The 22,728-nt window shown below is 40.7% G+C and overlaps 2 protein-coding genes across 6 annotated transcripts in view; both read right to left on the bottom strand.

Moving 5' to 3' along the window:
* Positions 1 to 11,720, bottom strand: part of bsnb (bassoon (presynaptic cytomatrix protein) b) — a 78,165-nt gene extending 66,445 nt beyond the window's left edge. For all 4 annotated transcript variants that reach the window (XM_019358825.2, XM_025907268.1, XM_025907269.1 and 1 more), the window contains exons 1-2: positions 11,403 to 11,720; positions 2,127 to 2,517 (exon numbers count right to left, since the gene is read on the bottom strand). In XM_019358825.2, the coding sequence (XP_019214370.1) occupies positions 2,127 to 2,517; positions 11,403 to 11,581 (570 nt within the window). In that variant the 5' untranslated portion in view covers positions 11,582 to 11,720. The remainder of the gene's footprint in view (positions 1 to 2,126; positions 2,518 to 11,402) is intronic.
* A 2,905-nt stretch (positions 11,721 to 14,625) lies between these two features.
* On the bottom strand, positions 14,626 to 22,695 carry bap1 (BRCA1 associated deubiquitinase 1). Of its 2 annotated transcripts, none has more exons than XM_013277071.3 (17): positions 22,451 to 22,695; positions 22,144 to 22,173; positions 21,995 to 22,049; positions 21,766 to 21,898; positions 20,342 to 20,461; positions 20,091 to 20,152; positions 19,828 to 19,970; positions 19,468 to 19,546; positions 19,248 to 19,371; positions 18,751 to 18,892; positions 18,476 to 18,651; positions 17,853 to 17,986; positions 17,272 to 17,735; positions 16,913 to 17,145; positions 16,643 to 16,735; positions 15,768 to 15,840; positions 14,626 to 15,418 (listed from the first exon to the last, which is right to left on the bottom strand). In XM_013277071.3, exons 1-17 carry the CDS (start codon positions 22,485 to 22,487, stop codon positions 15,285 to 15,287), a joined length of 2,232 nt encoding a protein of 743 aa, XP_013132525.1. In that variant the 5' UTR covers positions 22,488 to 22,695; the 3' UTR covers positions 14,626 to 15,284. The 2 variants fall into 2 exon arrangements, with proteins under 2 accessions (XP_013132525.1, XP_013132526.1); XM_013277072.3 differs by having other exon boundaries at positions 16,913 to 17,142; positions 22,451 to 22,694.
* Between the last annotated feature and the right edge of the window lie 33 nt (positions 22,696 to 22,728).

Raw genomic sequence — 22,728 nt, 5'->3', positions numbered from 1 at the left:
GAAGTTGATTTGAAACTTTGTGACAGATGACACAGCTACACTTGACTCACAGTTACAGTGAAGCATGGCCTAATTCAAATTAGGCAAGTGATTTATTTTCAGATGAAGGCAATAGGCTTTCTTAGCTACCTGTTAACAGTGATGAGTGTTTAGACGCATATGAATGATTGCGAATGATGGGATAATGTGTTGTGCTCCTTTTTTTGGGATGATATAAGAATCTGTTTAGATTTTTCGGAAGAGGCTCTGGGCATGATTAGGATGTGCTTGTCAGAAAGGATGGATGTGTGATATACAGGCACAATATACTTCACATAAGTGTTATGTAAAGATAGATTAGCTGAATAAACAACAGAGTTTGCTCTAGAGGTAAGAGCCTCTGATTTATTATGGCTCGTAGGGGGTGAGTAATATATTACTATGCACCTTAGAAAAGCGCATACAACCAGGTCTTTGCAGATGAAAGATTATGAGCCCACCAAACTATTAAATACTTCACCTATCAAGAGAAATCATGGCTGGAGCAGAAGTTCACAGCTCTCAAACAGCATGCATCTAATTCACATCTTGACTCCCATTCATTTGGTGCAATTCAACCCACGAGTCAGTCAGAGCCAGCTTGATAACAATAGTCATCAACAGCATTACTCATAAATGTCAATGAGAAATAACATTCAAAAGACAAATTAAACCAAATTGTAGCACCTGAATCACCCACTTCAAAAAAAAAATGCATACACCACTATGACGTTACAAAGGATGTACAGGAAAAGACTGGCAGTGCAGCAGCCAGAGACCATAGAGACAGCTGGTGAAATAGCTGTTGGAAAGTGGGCAGGTACTGAGTTAAATTACTGATAACCTGTAGGAGCAAAGGACACCACTGCCTGACCTCCACTACAGCAACGAGTGAGTCAGTTTGTACACTCACCAGCCACTTTGTTAGGTACACCTGTTCATCATAAAGAGTCAGTCACATGGCAGCAACCAATCATGTTTAGGCATGTAGTCAAGATGACCTGCTGAAGTTGAAACTGTTGTTGTCTGATGGATGGGCTGGTGTGGTATGTAAATGTTTTGGAAACTGGTGATCTCCTGTCAAACAACCATCTCTAGGGTTTACAGAAAATGGTCCAAAAAAGAGAAAATTTCGGCAAAGGTGGCTGGTTGATGCCATAGGTCAGAGGAGGATGGAAGGAAAGAAACACTAACTCAAACAACAACTCATTACAACCAAGTGCAGTAGATCATCTCTGAACCCACAACATGTTGAACCTTGAAGCAGATTCACAGACTCCAACCAAAATTGGAAAACAGACGACTGACAAAACATTGCCTGGTCTGATGAGTCTACTATGATGAGTTTAGTCCCAGCTAATGATTGTTGAAACCCTATTTCTGTCCCAGTGGCTGCTTCCAGGAAGAGAACACCTCATGCCACAAAGCTCAACTCATCTCAAACTGCTTTCATGAACATGAAAATGATTTCACTGTACTCAAATCTGCAGCACCTGTGTGATGCTATCATGTGGACCAAACTCTCTGAGGGATGTTTCCATCATCTTGTTGAATCTATGCTATAAAGTGTTCAGACAGGTCTGAAGGCAAAAGAGGATCCAACGTGGTACTAGCAAGGTGTACCTCCTAACGTCCCGGATAAGTTTATACTGACAGGACTTTAGACGTGCAGTACACATATTTGACTGATGATGAAAATAATACAATCGTGCTACAACAAACAAAACCTGATGGTATTAAGACCTGGTCCTGTTTTAAAGCAGATCAAAATTACAAGGAAAATCTTGTGCTCAGTTTGTCAACATTAGAGAGTCACCCTCTTCCTTTTATTCTCTTTAGCTCTGAGGCAGTCTGCAATGCTGTATGCCTGAATTCATTCCAAATATGTTTGTGCAGTCGATTACACGGTTGCATTTTTTTTAACCTTTTTAGCAGTATTTGAGATGTATTTGTTTCCGTGCGAATGCACCATGGCAGATGCTCACTACGTTTGTAACTCCCTCACTGACAGTAACCAGGAATCAGATGAATTCACCTTTACTATGTGGCATGCTTTCTGAGAACAATCCTTGAAAATAAAAACGTCTTGGTGAAGCAGATCCACCTACCTCTGTTAGGTGAGGGTTTGGGTTGAAGCCACACTGGTTGCACACCATGGAGCGGCACTGCGTGCAGGTGTTGATGTTCGGCTTGTCATCCCCAGTGCCCATCAAGTCGGTGGTTTTGCAGACGGGGCACAGTTTGCTGCTGGGCATGGGTGCTATTTGAGGCACAGAGTAGGGGGAGGTGGGGACACTGCCTCGGTCTGGGGAAGCAGAAGGGGACCTCCCAGTTCTGCTACTACCGACGTCCACCTGCAGACTCTTCCTGGCCACATGGCCCTGGCCCTGCTCTCCATGAGGCGCAGCATGCTGTGGGGTGTCATGGGAAGCCAACCTGTCACCTGTCCCATGACCGATCTGGCCGCCTGCTTTAGGTCCTGAGTCTGATGGAGGTGGCCTGACAGAGAGGTAAAGAGAACACAAAACAAGGTGTACATTAGATCTGTGTCCTAAGTTAGGAGAATAACCAATTTAACAAAGAGACTATTGTTTAAACTGAGAGCCAACTGGGCATGGAAACATTTCTGTTTCTATTCGTCTAGGGATAGGAAAGGCTTTAGCTCTGAAACAACTCAAGAAGCTTCTCAGCTATTCTCTCAATTACCCTTTGCAATGTCAAGACTAAGTTTTACACACTTTATGTACATTTTACACTTTTAAAGTCATACATTTTAAAAATCTTTTTCAGGTTTGCTTGCTGGAAAGGGCTTTATGATCACTATATCACACTGCACTGAAACACACATATCCACTGTGTCTGTGACAAATAAAATCCTTGAGTCCAGTTAACGCGCTTATTCTTATAAGCACACATTTGCAAACACCCAGTCCATGCTATTTTCTACTCATGAATGCAAGGCCATCTATTGCATAAACGAGAACACTGAAATGAAAACTCATTACACTCTCTGCTGGAAGTAACTACACAGGGTTACAAGCTTTTTGGTTTTTTCTTTTGTTAACATGCAGAAACTTTAAGAAAATAACCACAGCAGCCTTTTGGAGTGATTGAAGCACTGAAAGAAGAATGGCGAACATCATTAAGCGAAATGTGGTGTTTCTGGGTATAGGCTTAGGAAAACAAAGGAACCTAACTTAGTTTTTCTGACCTTTTCCTTTATAATAAATTAGTATATATTTTAAATGCATTGCATTTGACTTTTTCTTAAGTGGGCTTTTATAGCTGTAACAGCTACTGAATATAAATAAGCAGCAGTGCTTCTTCATAAGGGGTGTATTTTGGAGTCCTTCAGCTCTGAGATGCATTAGGTGCACATATCATTAAAAGATTGTATTGTGGCAATGATGTAATAACAAACCACTCAAAACAGTGGCCAGGAGTAAATCAAATGCTGCCTATTTTATAGTGCCTCTTTCTGTAAAGTGCTGGTCTTTAAAGCTGGTCTGTTCTCGCCTCAGCATTCTGTTTGGGGTGGAACAAAGGTGGCGTATCAGGACTGTAAACTTTGGGTTTTCTTGCACACCCTGGCCTTCAGGCACTGGTGCCAACAGTTAAATAGGAGCGGAGGATTTCCACTGTCATAACAACTTAGACCTTGTTTTGTCATGGCCGTCATCTTCAAAGACAGTCGAAGCAGCCCTGGATCCACAGTGAGGGAAGTGTGGCGATAATGGGGAGAATAAAGGAATTAAAATAGAGCATGTTAGCAATTGTGACTCATTGGCAAACACTTGAGCTGCTACAAAACTCTAACCTTGTTCAACTCTCTACAGGAGCTCTGTGTTTACTGCAGTGAGCCCATTGGGAAAATCTTTACTTTTCATCTATCGACTGTGAACTTGAAATTCACACAGTTGCTGACAGTCTATGGCAGACCATCACTTTCAGTCCTTCTGAGGCTAAACTCATTCCTTCTCAGACATGGGATATGTAACATTGCTGGCTTCATTAATATTTTCAAATGTAGGCATTCGGTCATTCATATGGGTCAGTTTTATGTTAATAATCCTCAGGGAGCCGTTACCAGTTTTACACGATATTATGTAGTATGAGCAAGATCTGACACTAGGTACACTAAGAAACATATAATGAATTATTTTAGCTTTTCTTTGATTAGCAGCTGTAATGTGATAGTTGTTTTGATCACTATAGGAGCCACATTGTGTATGTGGTTATGGGAATAGATCCATACAAACTTGTACATACACAAATGTAGCTTATAAACTACAGTTCACCTGCCTGAAGTGAAGCACATAATGTAATTTGCAGTGAGATCCTGATCGATCCTGCCTCAATGTCAGGGATAATCTCACATAACTAATTAATGAAGTACTGCTGTTGTGCTGTGTGCACAAATGCATGCAACTCTCTCACTCTGAATAAACACAGTTACAGTGTTGTGTGCACCAATCCAATAATGGATTTGACTCCATGTATTCAGACGCGCTATGTTGAAAAGGATACTTAATGTTATCAGGTGTGAGTCAGCGTGATTGCCGCCAGTGCTGCTGATTTTACAAAGGTGAGCATTCAGACATGAAACCCTCAGATGAATGAACATTTTTTTAGTGGTTAATGCATCTTACCGTTGATCCACTGTGCAGTCTACATTTAAGTCTATGTCAAGGTAATTTTCACAAAATAATTGCAATTTAAAACACCGAGGCACTAAGTGGAGTCTCTTGTGGTTTATGAAAAGCCTCAGGCACCATGGCTTAATGAGAGTCAAAAACATAGTTTAAACTTGAGGACACTTTTTCAAAAGATTTCTTCAGATGTTCTCATCCATCAGTAAGTGGTAATCCACTGAGAACAACTTGTGGCTTTGTGGCGAAAGCACTAGAGATTGCTTCACAAAGTGGATAGTAAAACATTTGTGTGTTGCCAGTCTTTCGTGCTGGGGAGCCCCATGTGAAACTTTAGATCGCAAATAAGCAGAAAGATGATTAGATTGTCTACTCAGCCTTAATCATGCATGTGACAATATCCCAATGTCACATTAATTAAAAATTGAAATGCAAGACAATGAAAACCTCAGAGGAATTTTTTAGTATTACAGGAAACACTATTCCCTGAATTGCCAAGAATTAGATGGGAAAATGTATACCACTTTCATATGAGAAGAGTAATGTAAGTTAACTGCAGAGAGAAACATTTAGCATACCTCTGTTTTACTGTGAAAAATCTTATCCCTGTCTAATGTAGCTGAACGTTTCCCAGCAATGGACAACAGCAAAAAACATGCAGGTGCTGACAACTTTTGGACACGTGACAATCACGCTGACAATGTAGAATAAAGCGAATAAGCCCCTGGTTACACAGGCCATCTGTCCACCACTGGTCATGAGGCAAAAATTAGTTTTTAGATTTTTTGCTGGAGGTTGACTGCAATCACTGTGAAAGTGATTGTTCAAGCCTCAGTCACACAAGTCTACAGTCCACCCCGTAGCAAACACCTGTTTCTAGGGGCAAATGTGTGTTCCCCAACTAGTTGCTGAAAACCTCCTTCTGATTGTCATAGGAGTGATGCACTCATCTGCAAATGCTGACAAGCTCTTCAAGTTGTAGTAAAACTTTAAAAAGTACAACACAAACCAGAACTGGAGAAGCTTTGACTTCAAAGTAAAAGTTGCGCCTTCTGAAATCCATCTCAGGTTTGCCTCTCACTTTTTGAAGTTATAACACCGTTGGGCTAGTAGTGAGTATTTTTTAGACAAACATGAAAAACTACACGCAACTGTGACAGTCCATGCATCCATCCTCTTTTGTTTATCCAATTCAGGGTCATGGGAGGGCTTGAGTCTATCCCAGCTGCCATAGGGTAAGAGGCGGGGTAAACCACCATGCCAGTCTGTTGCAGTGCTAGCACCCAAAGCAAACAATTTCATCCAGCAACAGCCAGAAACCTCCAGGAAACACCTGCCAACCAGTTGGGGCACACACATTTAGCCCTAGCAACCGGTGGTTGTATCACATCCAATATGTCTGACAAATTAAGCAATGTGTGCATGATGTCACATGAGAAACCTCAGTTTGTACTGAAAAAAATTAATGCTTTTTTCATTACCCTCAGACAGAGCCAGGCCAGCTGTTTTTGATATTTTCCCAAGCTCCAGGCTAAGCTAATCTAGCTAGTTACTTTTAGGTCCCTAATACTGACTAAACAGATATGAGTGTGATTTCTTATCTGTAGTACATCCTTTAGGTGCTTGCTAGAACACATGCAGTGGGCATTGACAGACCGGCGATGTAATGCAAGACAGGTGAGACAAAACTAGTTATGATAATCCTGTCAATACTTTAGCACAGGAGTGTATCCACAAAGACTGAAAGTGCTGTTTGCACAGTGATGGCCATAGACATAGTAATTCAACTTAATCCACTATTAAATATCCAGCATAAGAGTCATGGCTGAGAGCTTTTTGATCAGCATCTAATGTTCAAGTCGGTTTTCAGTTTAAATACAGAATAACATCAGCTCCCTTTAACATCAAATCAAAGGTTTTTTTCCCAAAATAATTTAGTAGCCAAGTCTTGGTGTTTTGTGCATTTCCATCTTTTCTTCCAGCAAAGTTTCATGCAGCCCATGTTTTAACTAACAGTACTCATTGTCCTTATAAAAATCTAATTACTGGCCTATACAATATACTAACCCATTACATAGCCTTGAAAGGGTTTACTGAACAATAAAAACCACTGCAGCTATACAATAAACAGCAGGCCTTCATTCATAATTACTTTTATCATTTGGATTAAAAATTGTCCTCACACTGACATCTGGTGTGCCAATTAGGTCCGTTGGTAGAGGGGTAGTCATCAGACTGATGTGTGCTTAATTTTAGCTGGATAAAGTTTCAGAGTCTTTACAGTGGAGATGCTACAACAGCCACAACATTAAAACCACTCAAAGACGAATATTGACCATCTAGTCACACTACACTGTTCTCATAACTCCCAGGTCCCAAATGTGAACAGTCTGATCCACAGAGGCCTCAACTGGCAACTAACCGCACCCAACAAGATTCCCCAGAGAGCCCATGTCCACGGCAAATCAGGGCTATTTTTACAGCATGATAGTTTAAATACTTGTGATGTAGTTTATGTTTGTATCTGGTTTAGGCTTTCTCTCTGTTGGAAATGAAACTGTAGCTGAGGCTTCTGAATGAAAAAACTATCTTGTGCCTCCCATTTAGCAGTATTTAAAGGTCAGAGTAGAAAGGGTTAGGGTGATCAATGAGATGTGCACATGATTAATGGCATTATTTGATGCTAATGTCCAATTGCATGTTCAGTGTATCAGTAAAGTGTAAATCCACCATTAAGTATCTGTTTGTCGAAAAGCATCAACAACTATCGCACTTGTTTTTCAATCAGCGCCGGGTACGTCACATCAAAAAGAAAAAAGAAAGAAGGAAAATGTAACAAGGTTATGTTTATTTCCCAGAAGGAAACACTTACAGCTTCATAATTATCCAGCAGGGCAGATTTAATTCTGCCATGCAGTGGCTGCTGGACATTAGACAAGAGTGTTTCTGCGTTTAACTGAATCATCGGGGTTAAAGAGGAACAAAGCGGGGGTTGGCACACATTTAAGCAATTTCTGTAAAAAATTATATAAAAATAAGAAAAAGTGATTATTAGTTGTTGCCACTAACAACCAGAAAAGATGTCAGACACAGAATGAATGATTTTTCAATTAGTTTTTTTCAATTAGTCAAACCTGCAAAAAAAAGCTGTGACAACAAGATCTAAGTCAATGTTATAAAGCGTGTATTACAGCATCTATGACAACGTTGCATAGCTTTGTTAGAGGGCACAGCACTTCTTGTTTCCATTATTTACACCACTTTTCATACTTTAACATCAGACAAGCTTGGCTGCCCCTAAAAAAATGATGAGCAGCCAAGTCATAGATGAGGGGAAAGCTTACTCTAGAGCCAACATATTCCCAATCTTGCTGGACAAATGTAAAAGTAGTAGTTGCAGTGATGAAACTTTTAAGTTTATCCTGCAATGCCTCACATCATAAATGTGAAACATGGTTCAGTACATTAAATAGTCTTTCCCAAAAAATCACGCAGAGGTTCCTTCAAAAAGCAACCTCAAAGACAAGCTGTGAGCTACAGCTGTATTTTGTTTTGTGGTGATTGTTACTCTGATGGCAAAAAGCATCCAGTGTGTGTAGTTGTGACTAGACTGGACACAGTGTCTGCGCTGCCAAAATATTCAACGTGGCGTCCAAGTTCAGTTTCATCCACAGAACAGCCTGAAAGCACAAAGAAGATGGTACTTGACTTGGATATGTGGTTTTAGCCAGCTTCACGAGTAAAACGTATAAAAAAAAAAATCAGTTTAATTAATAAAATAAGTTTCTTCTTTTTTGAAAGTTTGCTAATGCCGCTATTTTTTTCCATCTGTGAGTAATTGTGTTAAATAATCGCGATCTCATTATAGACAAAAATAACTCTGATTGTGATTTTTCGCCATAAAGGAGCAGCGCTGGTAGACATCCATTTTCTGTTTATAACAGTGTCATTAGTAAGGGTGGGAATGAAGAACTGGTTCCAGTTGAGAAATAATTAAATCTTTTGCCTCCCAGCTTATCAATTCGTTTAACAATGCTGGCTTGTTTTTCTGACAGCTGTGCATTGACTAACAATGATGTCAAACTCATACTGAGTCCTTTTTGTTTTTACTTGGTTACTATAATGTGTTCAGCCACAGAGACAATAGAACAATTGTGTTGATGCTGAAAAACTGTGTAGGACTTCTTATTTTCCACAAAGAAACAAATCAGGAATCAATAAGAGAAAAGGTGAAGGCTCTAACCTATAAGCAGAATCAATAACAGTATTGGTAGCAATGATATTCTATAAATGCCCCTCCCTGGTGATAAACAATATGAACTGCTTTGCATTTGGAGTGTGCTCAAAGTCTCAAAGTCTTTGAATTTGAGTGTATCCACTACTTGTGATTGGTTTCATGCACTCTGCTTGTGTCTGGGTTCGTAAAGTACCAGTATCAATACTCAAACCCGCATTTAATATCAATATCAGTTCTCCACCAGTTGAGTTGTTAGACTGAAAATGAGGAGATGCAAAAGCAGCAGGACACTGAGCTCATCGCTGTAAACAGGAAATATTTGGAGCTTGTGTCAGACTGCAGTTATGGTCAATAAGTCAGGATGACTATGCACTTAGTCAAAGCTGTTATGATAAGAGAAGAAAACTATTGTGGTGCTTTGTGAAGCAAAAGAGTGGCTCCCCTAGCTTCACAGACTCATACAGGGGCTCAGATAGAGTTGTCTAACTGCAATAAATAAAATGTAAAACGGTCAGAATTAGTCCCAAAAAAGTCCTACATGGAACTTGCTTTTGAATAAAGCTATATAAAGCATATTATACCCTTACTCATATTAATAGGCAAACTCATAAAATGGTGCACCTCATTTTCATTCAGATGAAAGTCTCCTATCTACAGTCTCAACCCAGGCGTTGTCTCATTATTTCTTAAACGCTCACAAGGTCTTTGTAAAGGAATATGTTAAGGCAAGATTCAGACTGAATGTGCAGCCACAATCTTAAAAAGACTGTTTAAATTAGCCATATGATATACTCTCTGTCTCTCTCCCTGACGATTTCTTATAATGCCTCCCTCGGTCTTTTAGCACACTCAGTCTCTCAGCGGTAGACATCACTTTATGAGATACCTTAGGGTGGATACCAGAGAGAAATCAAGATATAAAAGAATCATGAGGTTACAAGGGAGCTATGAGGATTTAAACCTGTTCCAAAGTGAATAGACGGGATGAACGGTAAATGCTTGGACGAACAGAAACACGAAGAAGACTGGACATTATTAAAAGCGTACGGTGTCCTTTTGCAGACCACACATATAAAGCCCACTAAAACTCACTGTGGAATAAAAAGAAGTTAAGCAGCAGCGCAATGCAAAAAAAAAAAAGGCATCAAAAACCAGACGTCTGTTGCACGAAGAAATCAGCACGTAGCTTTGAATATCAGGCTAAAATCTAGGAAAGAGACTGTAAGCAGGTGTGGCGAATGTAAGACGCAGCTGTGACTGTGACTGTGCATGTGCGTATTCAGGTCTACAACTGCTGAACTGTATAATTAAGGCAACATCAGATCTTGTTGGAAGGGCAATCCCTCCCACACACCCACACAGAAAACACAGACCTGCAGGCTGCTACATGTGATCACACTAATGATTTGTGCTGGCTTTTGGGAAAGGCTAATATTTTATTAGCCGACATTGCTGTCAATATAAGCCAGCAAGGGGTGGTGGGAGGGTGTTAGGGGGAGTAGGGGTTCATGTAGTGTATGTTCCTGTTAATCTGAAGGTGATGCTGTCACATGAGAAGCTGCCACAACGCCATAACGCATCTGAGCTGAGCTGAGTGTCTGGGTTTCTTGTGGTGAGATGCAAGCACCACTCTTGAGGAGAGGAAATCACTCTCTTTTTTTTTCTCTTCTGTGCAGTACACAGGAAAGTGGAAAAAACAATTTTCACTGGATGCATATTGATTTGAGACTGAGACTGAGATCTGTTAACTGGGACAGCTGTGGGTTATGCTCTCTGGCACTGCTCTTCTAAGGGTAGCTTTGTCATCCTACAGACGTCTCCTTGCAAGGTGGAAGGTGATTTGTCATGACTCTCTATTTACTAGCACTGATGTCGAGGCATGCTCGGTGGAAATCAACATGTAATGGAAGCGATCGAGCCCTTCAACGTGAGATCCAGTGCACTTTGAATCATTTACAATTTTTTTTTTTTTTTTATCACCTTAAGCTACATGGGTATACATATATATATGTATATCTATCTATCTATCTATCTATATATACATATATATATATATATATATATATATATATATACTTGGCACTGCCTCACTATGTCGCTCTTTCATTCATGATACTTGCTGATGCCTCAGGACAGACACCGTGAAAACGGGCGTAAATTCCTACTTCAGACGTCTGAGAGCATATTTACGTTTTATTGACTGCACATCGAGACCGTTGCATATTAATTTTTTTATTAACAGGGCGGTGCTGCCAAAAAGAAATACAAATAAAAAGCATAAATTGGTCTGAAAAGGGGGGGTGGTAAATTGTGTTGACAGTGATATTGAAATAAATAATTTAGCACCCATTCAAGTCTATCTACACGCAGTCGGTTGATCCTATATCTACGCTGCACATCGTTAGGCTACTAATGTACGCTACACACCACGTTGCCGTGTAGCCTCCCTGATTCCTCTCCACACTTTGGCGGAGAAGCGTCCTAGCTATTGCTGCTACCTGTTAATCCCCGGCCCGGGTCCAGCCCCACTTCCTCCGGCTGGCGCTCCATTGCTGGGCTTGATGAGCTGTCCAGAGTCCGGTGGTGCTGAAATGGAAGCCGGAGCCCCTGCTGCAGGGACGGCGGGGCCGGGCTGTCCCGCCTGTCCCTCCCCTTCCATGCTGGCCTCGTTCCCCATCGCCTCGGGATAGGTCTCGATGGACAGAAACGATGTTGTAGATGGTTCTACAGCTGTGGTGAAAACTCAGATGAAACTCAGCGGTGCTCCCCTTCCGCCATCATCACCTACAATTCAGCATCCCGCACGGAGCACGCGCGCTGACGGAGAGGGTGAGGGAGCGCGCTGACGCAATGGGTGGTGACTTGTGTGGCTCGTACGTGCGCGTGCACGGTGGTCACTTATCTCAAGCGAGCCTCGAGTCACCACGGCGCAAATTCCCCTGGCCCGAGACCTCCAGGGCGCATGACTGGAGAGCAGTGAGGCATCCCTGATTCAGAGCACGTCGTTTCCTTTATGGACCGTTTGTTTAGTAACCTAAATGATGGAGACACCAAACAAAGCGAAGTGTGTGCTTGAGATGCCTGACTACTTTTTGCAGTTTCGCTTTTGTGAGCCTGCTGACCGTCAGAGAAAATAAAATAATACTGAAAGACTTCAAAACATTGTGTCAAAGCAGTTTCCAGCCAATGCTGTGGCTAGAAATAATCCAATAATATTATATTTGCAATGTTAACAGGAGATTTGTAAGACAGACAACCTGTCTTTTAATATTAGCTTTAAAACTTTCAGTACTACCTTAATTATGCTGCAATAGGTCTAGACTACTGGGGGCTTCCCATGATGTACTGAGCGTTTCTTCTTCACTTATCTTTTTTCACTCACTGTGTGTTTATAGACCACTCTGCATTTAATCATTATTAATCTATGTCTTCCACAGCCTGTCTTTTGTTCTGTCTTCCTCTCCTCACCCCCAACACATCATGGTAGTGGGCTGCCCCTCCCTGAGCCTGGTTCTGTCAGAGGTTTCTTCCGGTTAAAAGTGAGTTTTTCTTTCCCACTATTGACAAGGTGCTTGCTTATAGTTAGGTCTGATAGTTGGGGTTTCTCTGCATTACTGTCTTTACTTTACAAAATTAAGCACCTTGAGGCAACTGTTGTTGCGATTTGGCACTATATAAATAAAATTCAATTGAATTAGCTTTCTTGCAAGACATAAAGTAATAAATCCTGTTAATGTAATCCATCTTTTTTATTTAGCAAAAAGAATAAAATGATATGGAATCAAGCACTTGTACCTGAAATCAAATGAAACACAGTTAAACCTCTAAAAATAGTTGCACAGCTCTTCAGGAAGTCCATAGTGGGCCACAAGTGATTTGGTTATACTTGCAATTTAATTACATTTCTCTAGAGCTAAAGCAATTATTGTCATCCAGCAGACAATTAATCACCAAGCATTTCGGGCTAATCTTTCAAGTCATTTAAGCAAAAAGGCCAACTGTTCCCTGGAGCTTATAACATGTGAACTTGTTTGTTATCTTGGTCTTTTGTGATGTTTGGGATTGTGGTTTGTTGGACACAAAAAGGAAGTTGAAAATGAAAAGATCATTAAAATAACTCCTTGTTGCACCCAAAGGAGTAAAAACCAGGGCCAGAGTGCACCTCCATCTCTTTGTTAAGAGATAATAGGGTAATAGCACCATCAGCAAAGAATGATGTCACACAGTGTACTGCAATCATAGCTTTCCTGTTCTGCACTATGGTAGTGGTGCAGTCACTCCTGCATGTTAGTGCATCTCCATCCACTGGCCCTCCTTGCATTTAAAAAGAGACAAGAGGGAGCATAGAAGGAAGAGGCAGATTGCAGAGTGTAGCCCAGTCAAACAACTCTTATGTATTTATATGCTTTTTATTTCAGCTTAATAGCAGAGTCTCTTCTGCTGTCTTGCCTACAGATCCAGTCTACAGATCCAGTAGAAGTGAATGTAGTTTTATAAAAACCAACCCCAAAAAAGCATACTTCCATACAAATCGTCTGTTAGAAGCCAGTGTTTTCAGTTAATTATAATTTTCTGTTAACGGTAAATATGACTACAACAACAGAAGGACATCTATTGATATAATGTCTGTCATGTTTTGTGTTTACTTTGAAGAAGCTGGTTGCAGTTCTATGTCTCTGTAGCAAATCATCAGTGACATAACACACCGCAGCATGGATTTACTTAACTCAAACATCTGCTGCACTCAAAATGTGTGGCCGAGGGGTGTTTTTTTTCTTTAAAACCCACTCCCACATAGGTTACTGTGTGTGTTTGCTTCGCTGCTCTGCCATGAAGCCAGTGTTTATTACAAAGAGGCTCAAACATGTCCCGAGGTAAAGCCAGACAGCAGCTGAAAAACAAAATGAAACACAAACTAACATAAAATACCTGTCATGTTAAGACTGACAGTTTTACTTATGGGTGTAGTTCATGTTTTATAGATCAAAGACTGCTCACTGGCTGCGATCATGTAAAGACGAATGTACTTCATTTCATATGGGGTAAAATAGAAAATGTAGCTGCTCGGTATTTTGAAGTGCAACAAAAAACTGTGGAAGAACTGAGCTTGTTCGAGCAAAGACAAAATACTGATGCAACAAGGCTGACATTAAATATTTATATGAATAAAGACACTGTGCCATAACATAGTCTGACTGCAGTAAATCCAAAGTTCTATTCTGAATAGCTGTATTTAAAGCACAGGGTAGAATAACGGTGGGGATATAACTACTGCAGGTGGGGTGTGGGTGACCACATGAAAAATTATGCCATTGTGCCGACCTTTATTTCACTGCCATTCAACCTGGATTATTTTCATTCTTTTTTTTTTTTTATGTTTGAAAAAAAAATGTGCGGGACCTGAGCCATTTGTCAGATTTTGAAGTGGGTCACACCACAAAAGGTTTGAGAACCACTGGTCCAGAGACAGATCTGCAAGGTCCCGCTCATCCCTGAATGATTGCTCTCCCTAGTGTGCATCGGCTGCCACTACAGTACATTTACCTTTGTCTGATAATTACTACCACTTTAACACCTCTTTCTTTATTGTAGTATGAATTGGTGAGCACAAAGAACTGACCTCAACATACAGGCAAGCCAATAAACAGATATGCCTCCAAAGAGACACCTTAATCTTTGCTAACCTTGAGATCAATTTCAGCTACAAAAATGACAACTTTGTTTCCTTTTTTTGATTTATTTATTTTTATTATTTGCAGGACCTCAGGAGACAAACTGTACATATATATCCAGAGACCTTTGATTGAAAAAGACATTCCAGTGAAGAGAAAAACGTGATGAATCAGTCTGTGAGTGACTGTGTCGTTGGGGTCTTAACTGTCCATATATATTACATTGATTACAAGTCTATTTTTTATGTTATATAGTGAAGTTGCTACACTGGATATGCTGAAGTGCTGAGAATGACTAAAACAAACATTCAATACTTTAAATACTTCATTGGCACTGTGAAAACGTCAAAGAGGGATACAACTGAGGAAATGCTGACTTGTTGTTACAAAAGTTTAGTGATATATAGAATTTTATAGAAATACAGAAAAAAAAAAAACATTTATTGTACTGACCACACAAAACTGTAGAGAATAAAAAAAAAGCATCCAGCTTCACTTGGGACATGCCCTTTTTTCCAGAGGCTGCATATAGCAATGGCACAGGTGCAAAATGTTACATTAAGTCTAAAATAGCATATACAAATATGACAAAAGAAATGAATGCAACGCAGCAATAACCTGCCTTCAGGAGAATGTTTCAGGAGTGAAGCCCCGCCCCCAATCCCATGGTGATTGCTTGTTGCTCTCAGAAGTTATGATTGTTCGTGTTTACTGGCGTTTGGCTTTATAAGGTCGGGAACGTTTCCTTCTATCGGGCTTCCTCTGTTTGTGCAAGCGGCCAATGCTCACTCCCTGCCGACGACGCACAGATATGTTCTGCTCCACAAGGCTAGCCAACATGCCTGCACAGGAATACCAGCAAAAGTTACAAAAATACCAACAAGGGGCTTGTGTTTTGTTTGTTTGTGTAGAAAAATGTGTACTTCTGATTGAATGGACACACAACAGAGTGCTTCTCATTTTGTTCTCTCATTCCTAAGATTCTTATTCGCAGTAAATACAGACAAATGACTGACACTTTATATAAAGATATTCATAAATGTGGTAGGATTTAACTTGTACACAGTAGTAGTGACCACTAAGAATTTATGGAATATAAATGAAATCTCAAGAGTTCCTAAAGGCTGGTTTAGACAGGAAGGGAAAAGGAATGCAAGATAAACTGTGATGAAATATGGCGATCAGCTTTACCTTCTTGGGCCAGCATTGATATAAAGGTGCAGATAAACTCATCATAATTGTGGGTTCTCCTTTGATCATCGATCTGAACACATGGAGGAAAAAAGAGAGAGAGATATTTTGATTATAACTGAATTTGTTTTTAAAAATGAGTCCCATAAACTATATGAAATTTCTGTGTAAAAGTCTTCAACCACCCCTGATTTTTATTAGATTTTGCTAGGAAAATGGTAAAGCAGTGCAGTGATTTATTGAAGCATGTGCAGAATGCATGGAAATACAGTATATAAGGTAAAAACTGTCTGTCCAAAGTCAATATTTGCTATGACCACTTTAATTTCTCAACACAGTCTGAACTCTTAGGCAGTTTTCTTGTAATGTCATGTTAAAAAAAAAACAACCACTGAAGCTCTTGTCAATTAGAAGCTTTCCAGATGGTAATACATGGTGGATGAAAAGATAAAAGGTACTTTTAGCTACAGATGACTGTAGACACTAACTGTTAAACCTCCCTCTTTAGCATTTTTAATAGATTCACCTAAAGAAATTGGAATTAATGATGTGTTTTTGTGACAGGCTGCTAGTAAAGAAAAGTCGTTTGCTATGTTTACACACAACACAGGATCATCCTTTGAGTTAGATGCCTTTTTATGCTTTAATGATTCGTAGGTCAGTGTTAAGTGGCTTAAAAATGAAAAGCAAAAAGTAACAACAAAAACAAACTCTGACAATGGTCTGGTAAAAAAAATGGACTGAAAGCTTTCAGAAAGCCACCACTTAAAAAAAAGAAAAGAAAAGAAAAGCACAAGCTTTTTTGGCTTATTTGAAGCAACATATAAACAAAGGGCAGCTTGAGACTTGTCACAGAACTGTAAACAAAAACCTACTTTGTATTTCTTCCTCTTTTCCACCTCTTCCTTTAGATGCACCTCATAATTGGCAATGTCAGCCTCTACACACTTGAGCAGTGCAAGCAGCTCCTGCAAAAGACAGAAAAATAAGACACTTTGTGCGTTCTAACATACGTGACTGGCAACGGCTCATTAATTGTCAGAACAAGCAAAAAGAAAAGTGACATAAAAATAAGTTGCGGGGGTGGGTAAACATGAGTAACAGTGTACACAGTGGAATAAATCCTGGTGATTTTATGGACTTACTTTGGGTGAATACTTATCCCCAGGAGGTTTGCTGTCTGCAGGAGTTTCCACGGTGTTGAGCTTTTCCTTGCCTGGTTTCAGCTCAGCTCCATCTGTGCTCCCCTCTTCCTTCTTCACCTCTGCAGACGGTCCCTCATCTCCTCCTTTCACGCCTTCCTTTCCGTCTGCCTGCTCTTTGTCTTTCAACTTCTCAGGAGTGCTGGGCCGCTTTGTGCCATCAGCAGCCAAATCTGCTGAACAGGTGACACATCTGTTTACTTCATGTCTAAAATTATTTACATACTCAAACTGAAAGGATTACTTGAACAGAGGCTTTTAAACTACCTAATGTGAAGTCAGTAATGACCCCGTCTACTCACCAGATGGAGGGAGAGCATAGATGGTTCCATCCTCCTGTAGATGTAGCAGGGCTACACTGACAGAGGGGCCGAGCTCCCGTACGGCACGGTTATGTCTGGAGTCGAGCCTCAGCATCTCATCTTCTCCAAACAGCACGCGAGACAGATGGGAAGCGACCGGACTGGATGGGCGAGTGGCAGCCTGGGAGCGAGCCGGAGAGCGCAAGGGGGAGTTAAAGGCGCTGCCAATCTCAGAGGCTGTATCAGTGCTCTCATTGCTGGGTGTGGGGGAAGGTTGTGAAGCAGATGTGATGCAAATGCCCCCGGTGCGACCCTCAGTGCGGACAGACAGAGGTGTATTCAGGGCATCTTTTCTTTGAGCCTCCTTTTTTAGTTTCTCAGCCAAAACACTGAGGGCGATCTGGCTCTCCATTCCAGTCGCAACCCGTCCCGTCCTCGAGCGTAGGCTTGCCTTCCGCCTAAACCTAAAAAGGAAGAGCAACATTTACAAACACCGATTAAAAGAGCTTTAGCTTCAGGTTGGATCACAACAGGAAAAATTAAACAAAATCATCCGCCAGAAACAAATCTCCAATACTTGCCTGCTGGATGTTCCTGCAGAGCCAGTCATCTCTTCCTCCTCGTCATCGTAGTCATCTTCATCATCCGAGTAAGGGGGTTGAGGATGGCCTGGCATCCGAGAGCGTCCGACACCAGCCGCAAGATCTTCCTCCTCCTGTCAACCAGAGTGTTTAATAAAGCGCCACAATATTAGCCAACCCCCACCCCTTTTTTTTCCTTTTTCTAAAGCCACAAGAATGTTTTTAAAGGAAATCTAAGACAAATGTAAAGGGCCTAAAATAAAATCTGTAAAAACTAAGTTAAAAGTTTAATCCATGTTGGTTCAGTTTCTCAGGGCAGAGTTAGAATTTTTTAAATAGCAGCAGCTTTTTAAATAAGGGCCAGTGTCTCCAGTGTGCCGGACGCACAACACTTTAGAGAGTGCAGGATGCACTACATACATACATTATGATCAAAACATCTAAATGGCCACATAGATGATTGCTGTTCATTCCTTCTTCTTCTCCTTTCAGTTGCTCCCTTTAGATTTCCCACCAGCAGATCATCTGCCTCCATCTCACCCTATCCAAAGCATCCTCCTCTGTCACACCAACCCTCTACATGTCCTCTGTCTCTACGTGAACCTTCTCTGTGGTCTTCTTACCTGCATTGGAGACTTGGCATAGTTGTGGTTGTCCAGAAAGGCGGGCAAACGTTGAACAATGGGATTGGAACTAGTTACTTGCTGGGATCCTCCTCCGGTGGGGACTGGTGGTTTGCCCATGACCTTAGTGTTTCCTGACGAGCTAGTGGTGTCCTTGGACTGAACCCCTGAGTCGCCTGTTGTATATTTATGCTTCGGTTTAAAGTTTGAGCCGACTACAAATTTTAAAGGAATAAATTAGAATGAAATAGCAGAAAGAGAGCCAACCACTTTACCTGAAGATGCGTGTTCACCTCCTTGGGATGTAACTGGGTCTGCATCTGCTTCTTTCTTGACTGTGACGCTGCTTTCATCTGGAGAGGAAGAGCCTTGCTGCTTCTTGTCATGGACAAGCTCGGGCTGGGTGAGCCGGATCATCTGATTGGTGTGACAACATATTTTAATTGCCTTCTCGAAAGAAAAAAAAAAAAAAGTCCATACATTTATTCTATGCGGGCTCTTCTTTTGGAGATCTTCCTCCCATTACAACAGGAGGCGGGGGGTAACCATATTTTTGGGGCTCGATCTGTAGTATTACACAGTACCTTACGATATAAGGCAGCTATAGTTTCCTGTGCACCAATGCTGTAAAATTACACTTAAACATTTTAGCCCCATGCATTTCTTTTAAAATTTTCCACTTGGACAATAAATAAAACTTGAAGGCTAATATGCTCTCAGTTAATTGGACTTTGGGGATTGTAATTGCCTGCAATCAAACTCAATTCCTGACCTTCTGTAGACCCTCCAGCACAGTCTGTCGATTTCGTTTTAATATTTCCAGCTTGGACTCGTACTTCATTCTGCGGTCAGGCACCACTGCCATCAGGTTAAAGCGGATATCATGGTATGGTTCGCTGAAAAAGAGCAGAGCAGCAGCATGAGAATGAAGCCTTAAGGGTGACTGTAAAGCTAAAGAACTGCTACTTGAAGCTAACTGATTTAGGACTCACCCAGCAGTGGCCAGTCCAATCCTCTCCATAATAACACGCCGTGCCTTATCAGTCCATTCCTCCTCCTCACCCCAGGGTCCTGAAATATTGTGGTGGGTTATAGTTCACTTAAACAGTAATTTCCATAAGATGAGTGCTCAACAACAGCATAGTTCATTTCAGTTTTTAAAAAAACTTCCATAAGGAGAAATTTTACTTCAGAAAAGGCACTGCTTTATTCAAGACGCCAAGAATTCTCGGTCAGTGTTTGTATTTAGCATAGACTCTCAAACAACCAATGAGGTTATCCCTGAATTCAGGCTCTATAATTGATTTTAAAAAAATAGAATAATGAAAGAAAAAAAGTCTCCCGAGTCTCACCATGGTCAATGGGATAAGCCTTGAGCCCATCAAGCTCAAAGAGGCGGTCTTTGATGGGTACATAGCTAACAAAGTGGAAGGCTTCCATGGTCCGCACTGCACTGATCCCGTTCTGTTTTTCTGGCAAGTGCCTAGGCTCCGGTCTCCATAGAAACACGGAAAGAGAGCTTGAGAAACTGACGAATGCACAAAGCTTGACATCTCCCACAGTGTGGCAGACCAATCACAGAAGATTTGAAAAGGAATCACTGGCTGAAACCAACCTGGCATGGCTGTTATGTGCTCTGGCAAGCTCTGGGGCATTTCCTATTGCATAACCTTTGCTCTGAAATATACATAATTGAGAGTTACACATGATGATACGGAAGATGAAGCTCACTGTTGACAGAAATGTAAAAATCATGTTTGGGTTACCTTAATTAATACATCCCCTACAGTAACCACAGTAAGATACTTATATGAATTTTTTGAATGAATGAATAGAAAGGGCCAATGAGTGAGAGGGACAACTTACTTCTGGACTAAAGCCTTTTGTAAAAGCTTTCATGCGACTAAGGGTGGTGCCAAGCTCAACTCCACTGCAGTTCAGAAGAACACTCAGCAAAGCATGGGTGGCGCATGAGTTCGGTATCAGCTAGATATAAAAGTGACAACAAGCACACATGTAAAATTAGACCACCTTATTGCTTTTTTTACTTTATAGTAACATATGAACGCGTAGATGTGGATTTTAAAGGGCTGAGATCAAAATGTATTAAAGAGCTTCTTTTGCTTTGGGTCACTTGTGATTGAATCCAGTTTTGAAGTTCAGTTTTTCTGTTCTGTGGTTTTGTGTGTATGTTATTTACAGGGTACTCTCTTAACAAAATTACATTTTTTTAACAAATGATAAAATCTCTAGTTGATTAACAGCATTTGATCAAAAGAACAAAGATATAAAACATACAGAAAATATTTTAGTTAGCGTTGGCCCCCTGACCCCCTGAAAGTGTGCTGTGGTATCTGGCACAGAGATGGCCTCAGACCAAGGTAAGTGGTACATGTCAATGTAACATCCACATGAATGGCAGGACCCAAGGTTTCCCAGCAGAACATTGCTTAAGACATCACACTGCGTCTGCCAGCTTGCCTTCTCCCTATCCAGACATCCATGTGATGTAAAAGAAAACATGGTTCATCAGACCAAGCCCCCTTCCTCCATTGCTCTGTGGTCTAGTTCTGATGCTCTTATGTCCATTGTTGGCGCCTTCAGTGATGGGAAAGAGTAAGCATGGCTACCCTGACTATTCTGCGGCTATGCAGGCTTTGTTTTGGAGATGCCCTGACCCAGTCATCTAGCGATCACAATTTGGATCCTGTAAAACTCACTCAAATCCTTATGCTTGTCTATTTTCCTGCTTCTAACACATCAACAATGGGGACAAAATGTTCACCTGCTCCATAATAAATCCCACAAACTAACAGGTGTCATAATGAAAATATAATCATTGTTCGCGTGATCTGTCAGTGGTCATAATGTTATGCCTGATTGGTGTACCTCTACATATTATCTATTATATAAACAATGCAATTTATGATCAAAACTTTGTTCGAGCTTACTAAGTTATATCCAGCTTTAATTAGCATTAACAAAAATAATTCTTTTAGTCAACTGCACAAAAAAAGTTCATTTTTACCAGTTTATAAAAAGTGTATGCTATTTGTCCTGGTTTTTGTAACTTAAATGAATAAAAATTAAATGACAAAAATGAAATAATTTTTAGTTACACACACACACACACACACACACATAATATACATTAATTTTGCTCACCTGTGAGAAAGAACCAGTCTAGTTAGAGATTGGGCAAACTTTATAGCTTGACACCTCATACGGAATTTAAAACAAGCCTTACAGCTTTAAACGCTGTAATAATACTACTACAAGAAAGCACTCACCTGATGAGCAAAAAACATATCATTTACAATTTCCTCATCAATGACTGACGTTTCATCCACCAGTGTATTAACTTTCCTCCTGGATCTACGCTCCTCAATCCACTTAAAGAGGAAGATGAAGCCATAGACTGGGCTGAAAAATATAAATATAAAATACATGAATCTATTTAGACATTAGTTTGAGTACTCAACCCAGATTTGCCCCGAATGATACCCCCAAATCACAGACCTCTGACACTTGCTTTGGAGATCATAGATTTCCTCCACCTGTACCCCCTTGACACCTACGACATAGAAACACAAGGAAATACCATGATTTGTTTTAGCAGGACTCCACAGATCTACTGGTATTCACTGCAAACCAGCACAGCTACTCACCGAAATCTTCCACCAGCAGAGTGAACAGTCCTGCAAATATAAAGCATTTAAGGTTCAATAAATAAAAACAGTAAAAATAAAAATAAAAACACACAACACATGCTACTTTCACTGCTATCCTCCCTCTCTATATTCAATGTTTCGCCCATCTTTACTGACATGGCCATCTTGCACACCACAAAGCCTATTAACATCCTACTTGCAAATGTTTTAAACTTGTATTAGTTCATTGAAAAGCTAAATTGTGCCTCTGGCTTCATGTGGGAGCTAACGTTAGTTAGCTACGCGGTCCGTCGAAATTGCTCACCAGGATCGCTCTCGAGCTCTAGCCACCCTTTATTCATATTTGCATCTGTGCGCAGCAGACTAATATCTAAGAGGTTCTCCAGTCCATGTCAGAATGTAGGCTGGAAATCTTAGCCGTATCCATTAACAAATACGCTGTGTAGAGTCCCAAATAAACACAATAGAAAGAAGCCTCCTACATAATACGCGAACAAGAAACGACGGTTCGTCGCGAAAAACAGTCCGGCTGGCAACTTCCTGAGAGAGCAACGACGAGCGGTCAACCAGGCATGGCGATAA

The sequence above is a fragment of the Oreochromis niloticus genome, linkage group LG5 (assembly GCF_001858045.2).
Source record: "Oreochromis niloticus isolate F11D_XX linkage group LG5, O_niloticus_UMD_NMBU, whole genome shotgun sequence".
NCBI lineage: Eukaryota > Metazoa > Chordata > Actinopteri > Cichliformes > Cichlidae > Oreochromis > Oreochromis niloticus.
The sequence above is the reverse complement of the archived record's forward strand: the minus strand, read 5'-3'. Positions and strand labels throughout refer to the sequence as shown.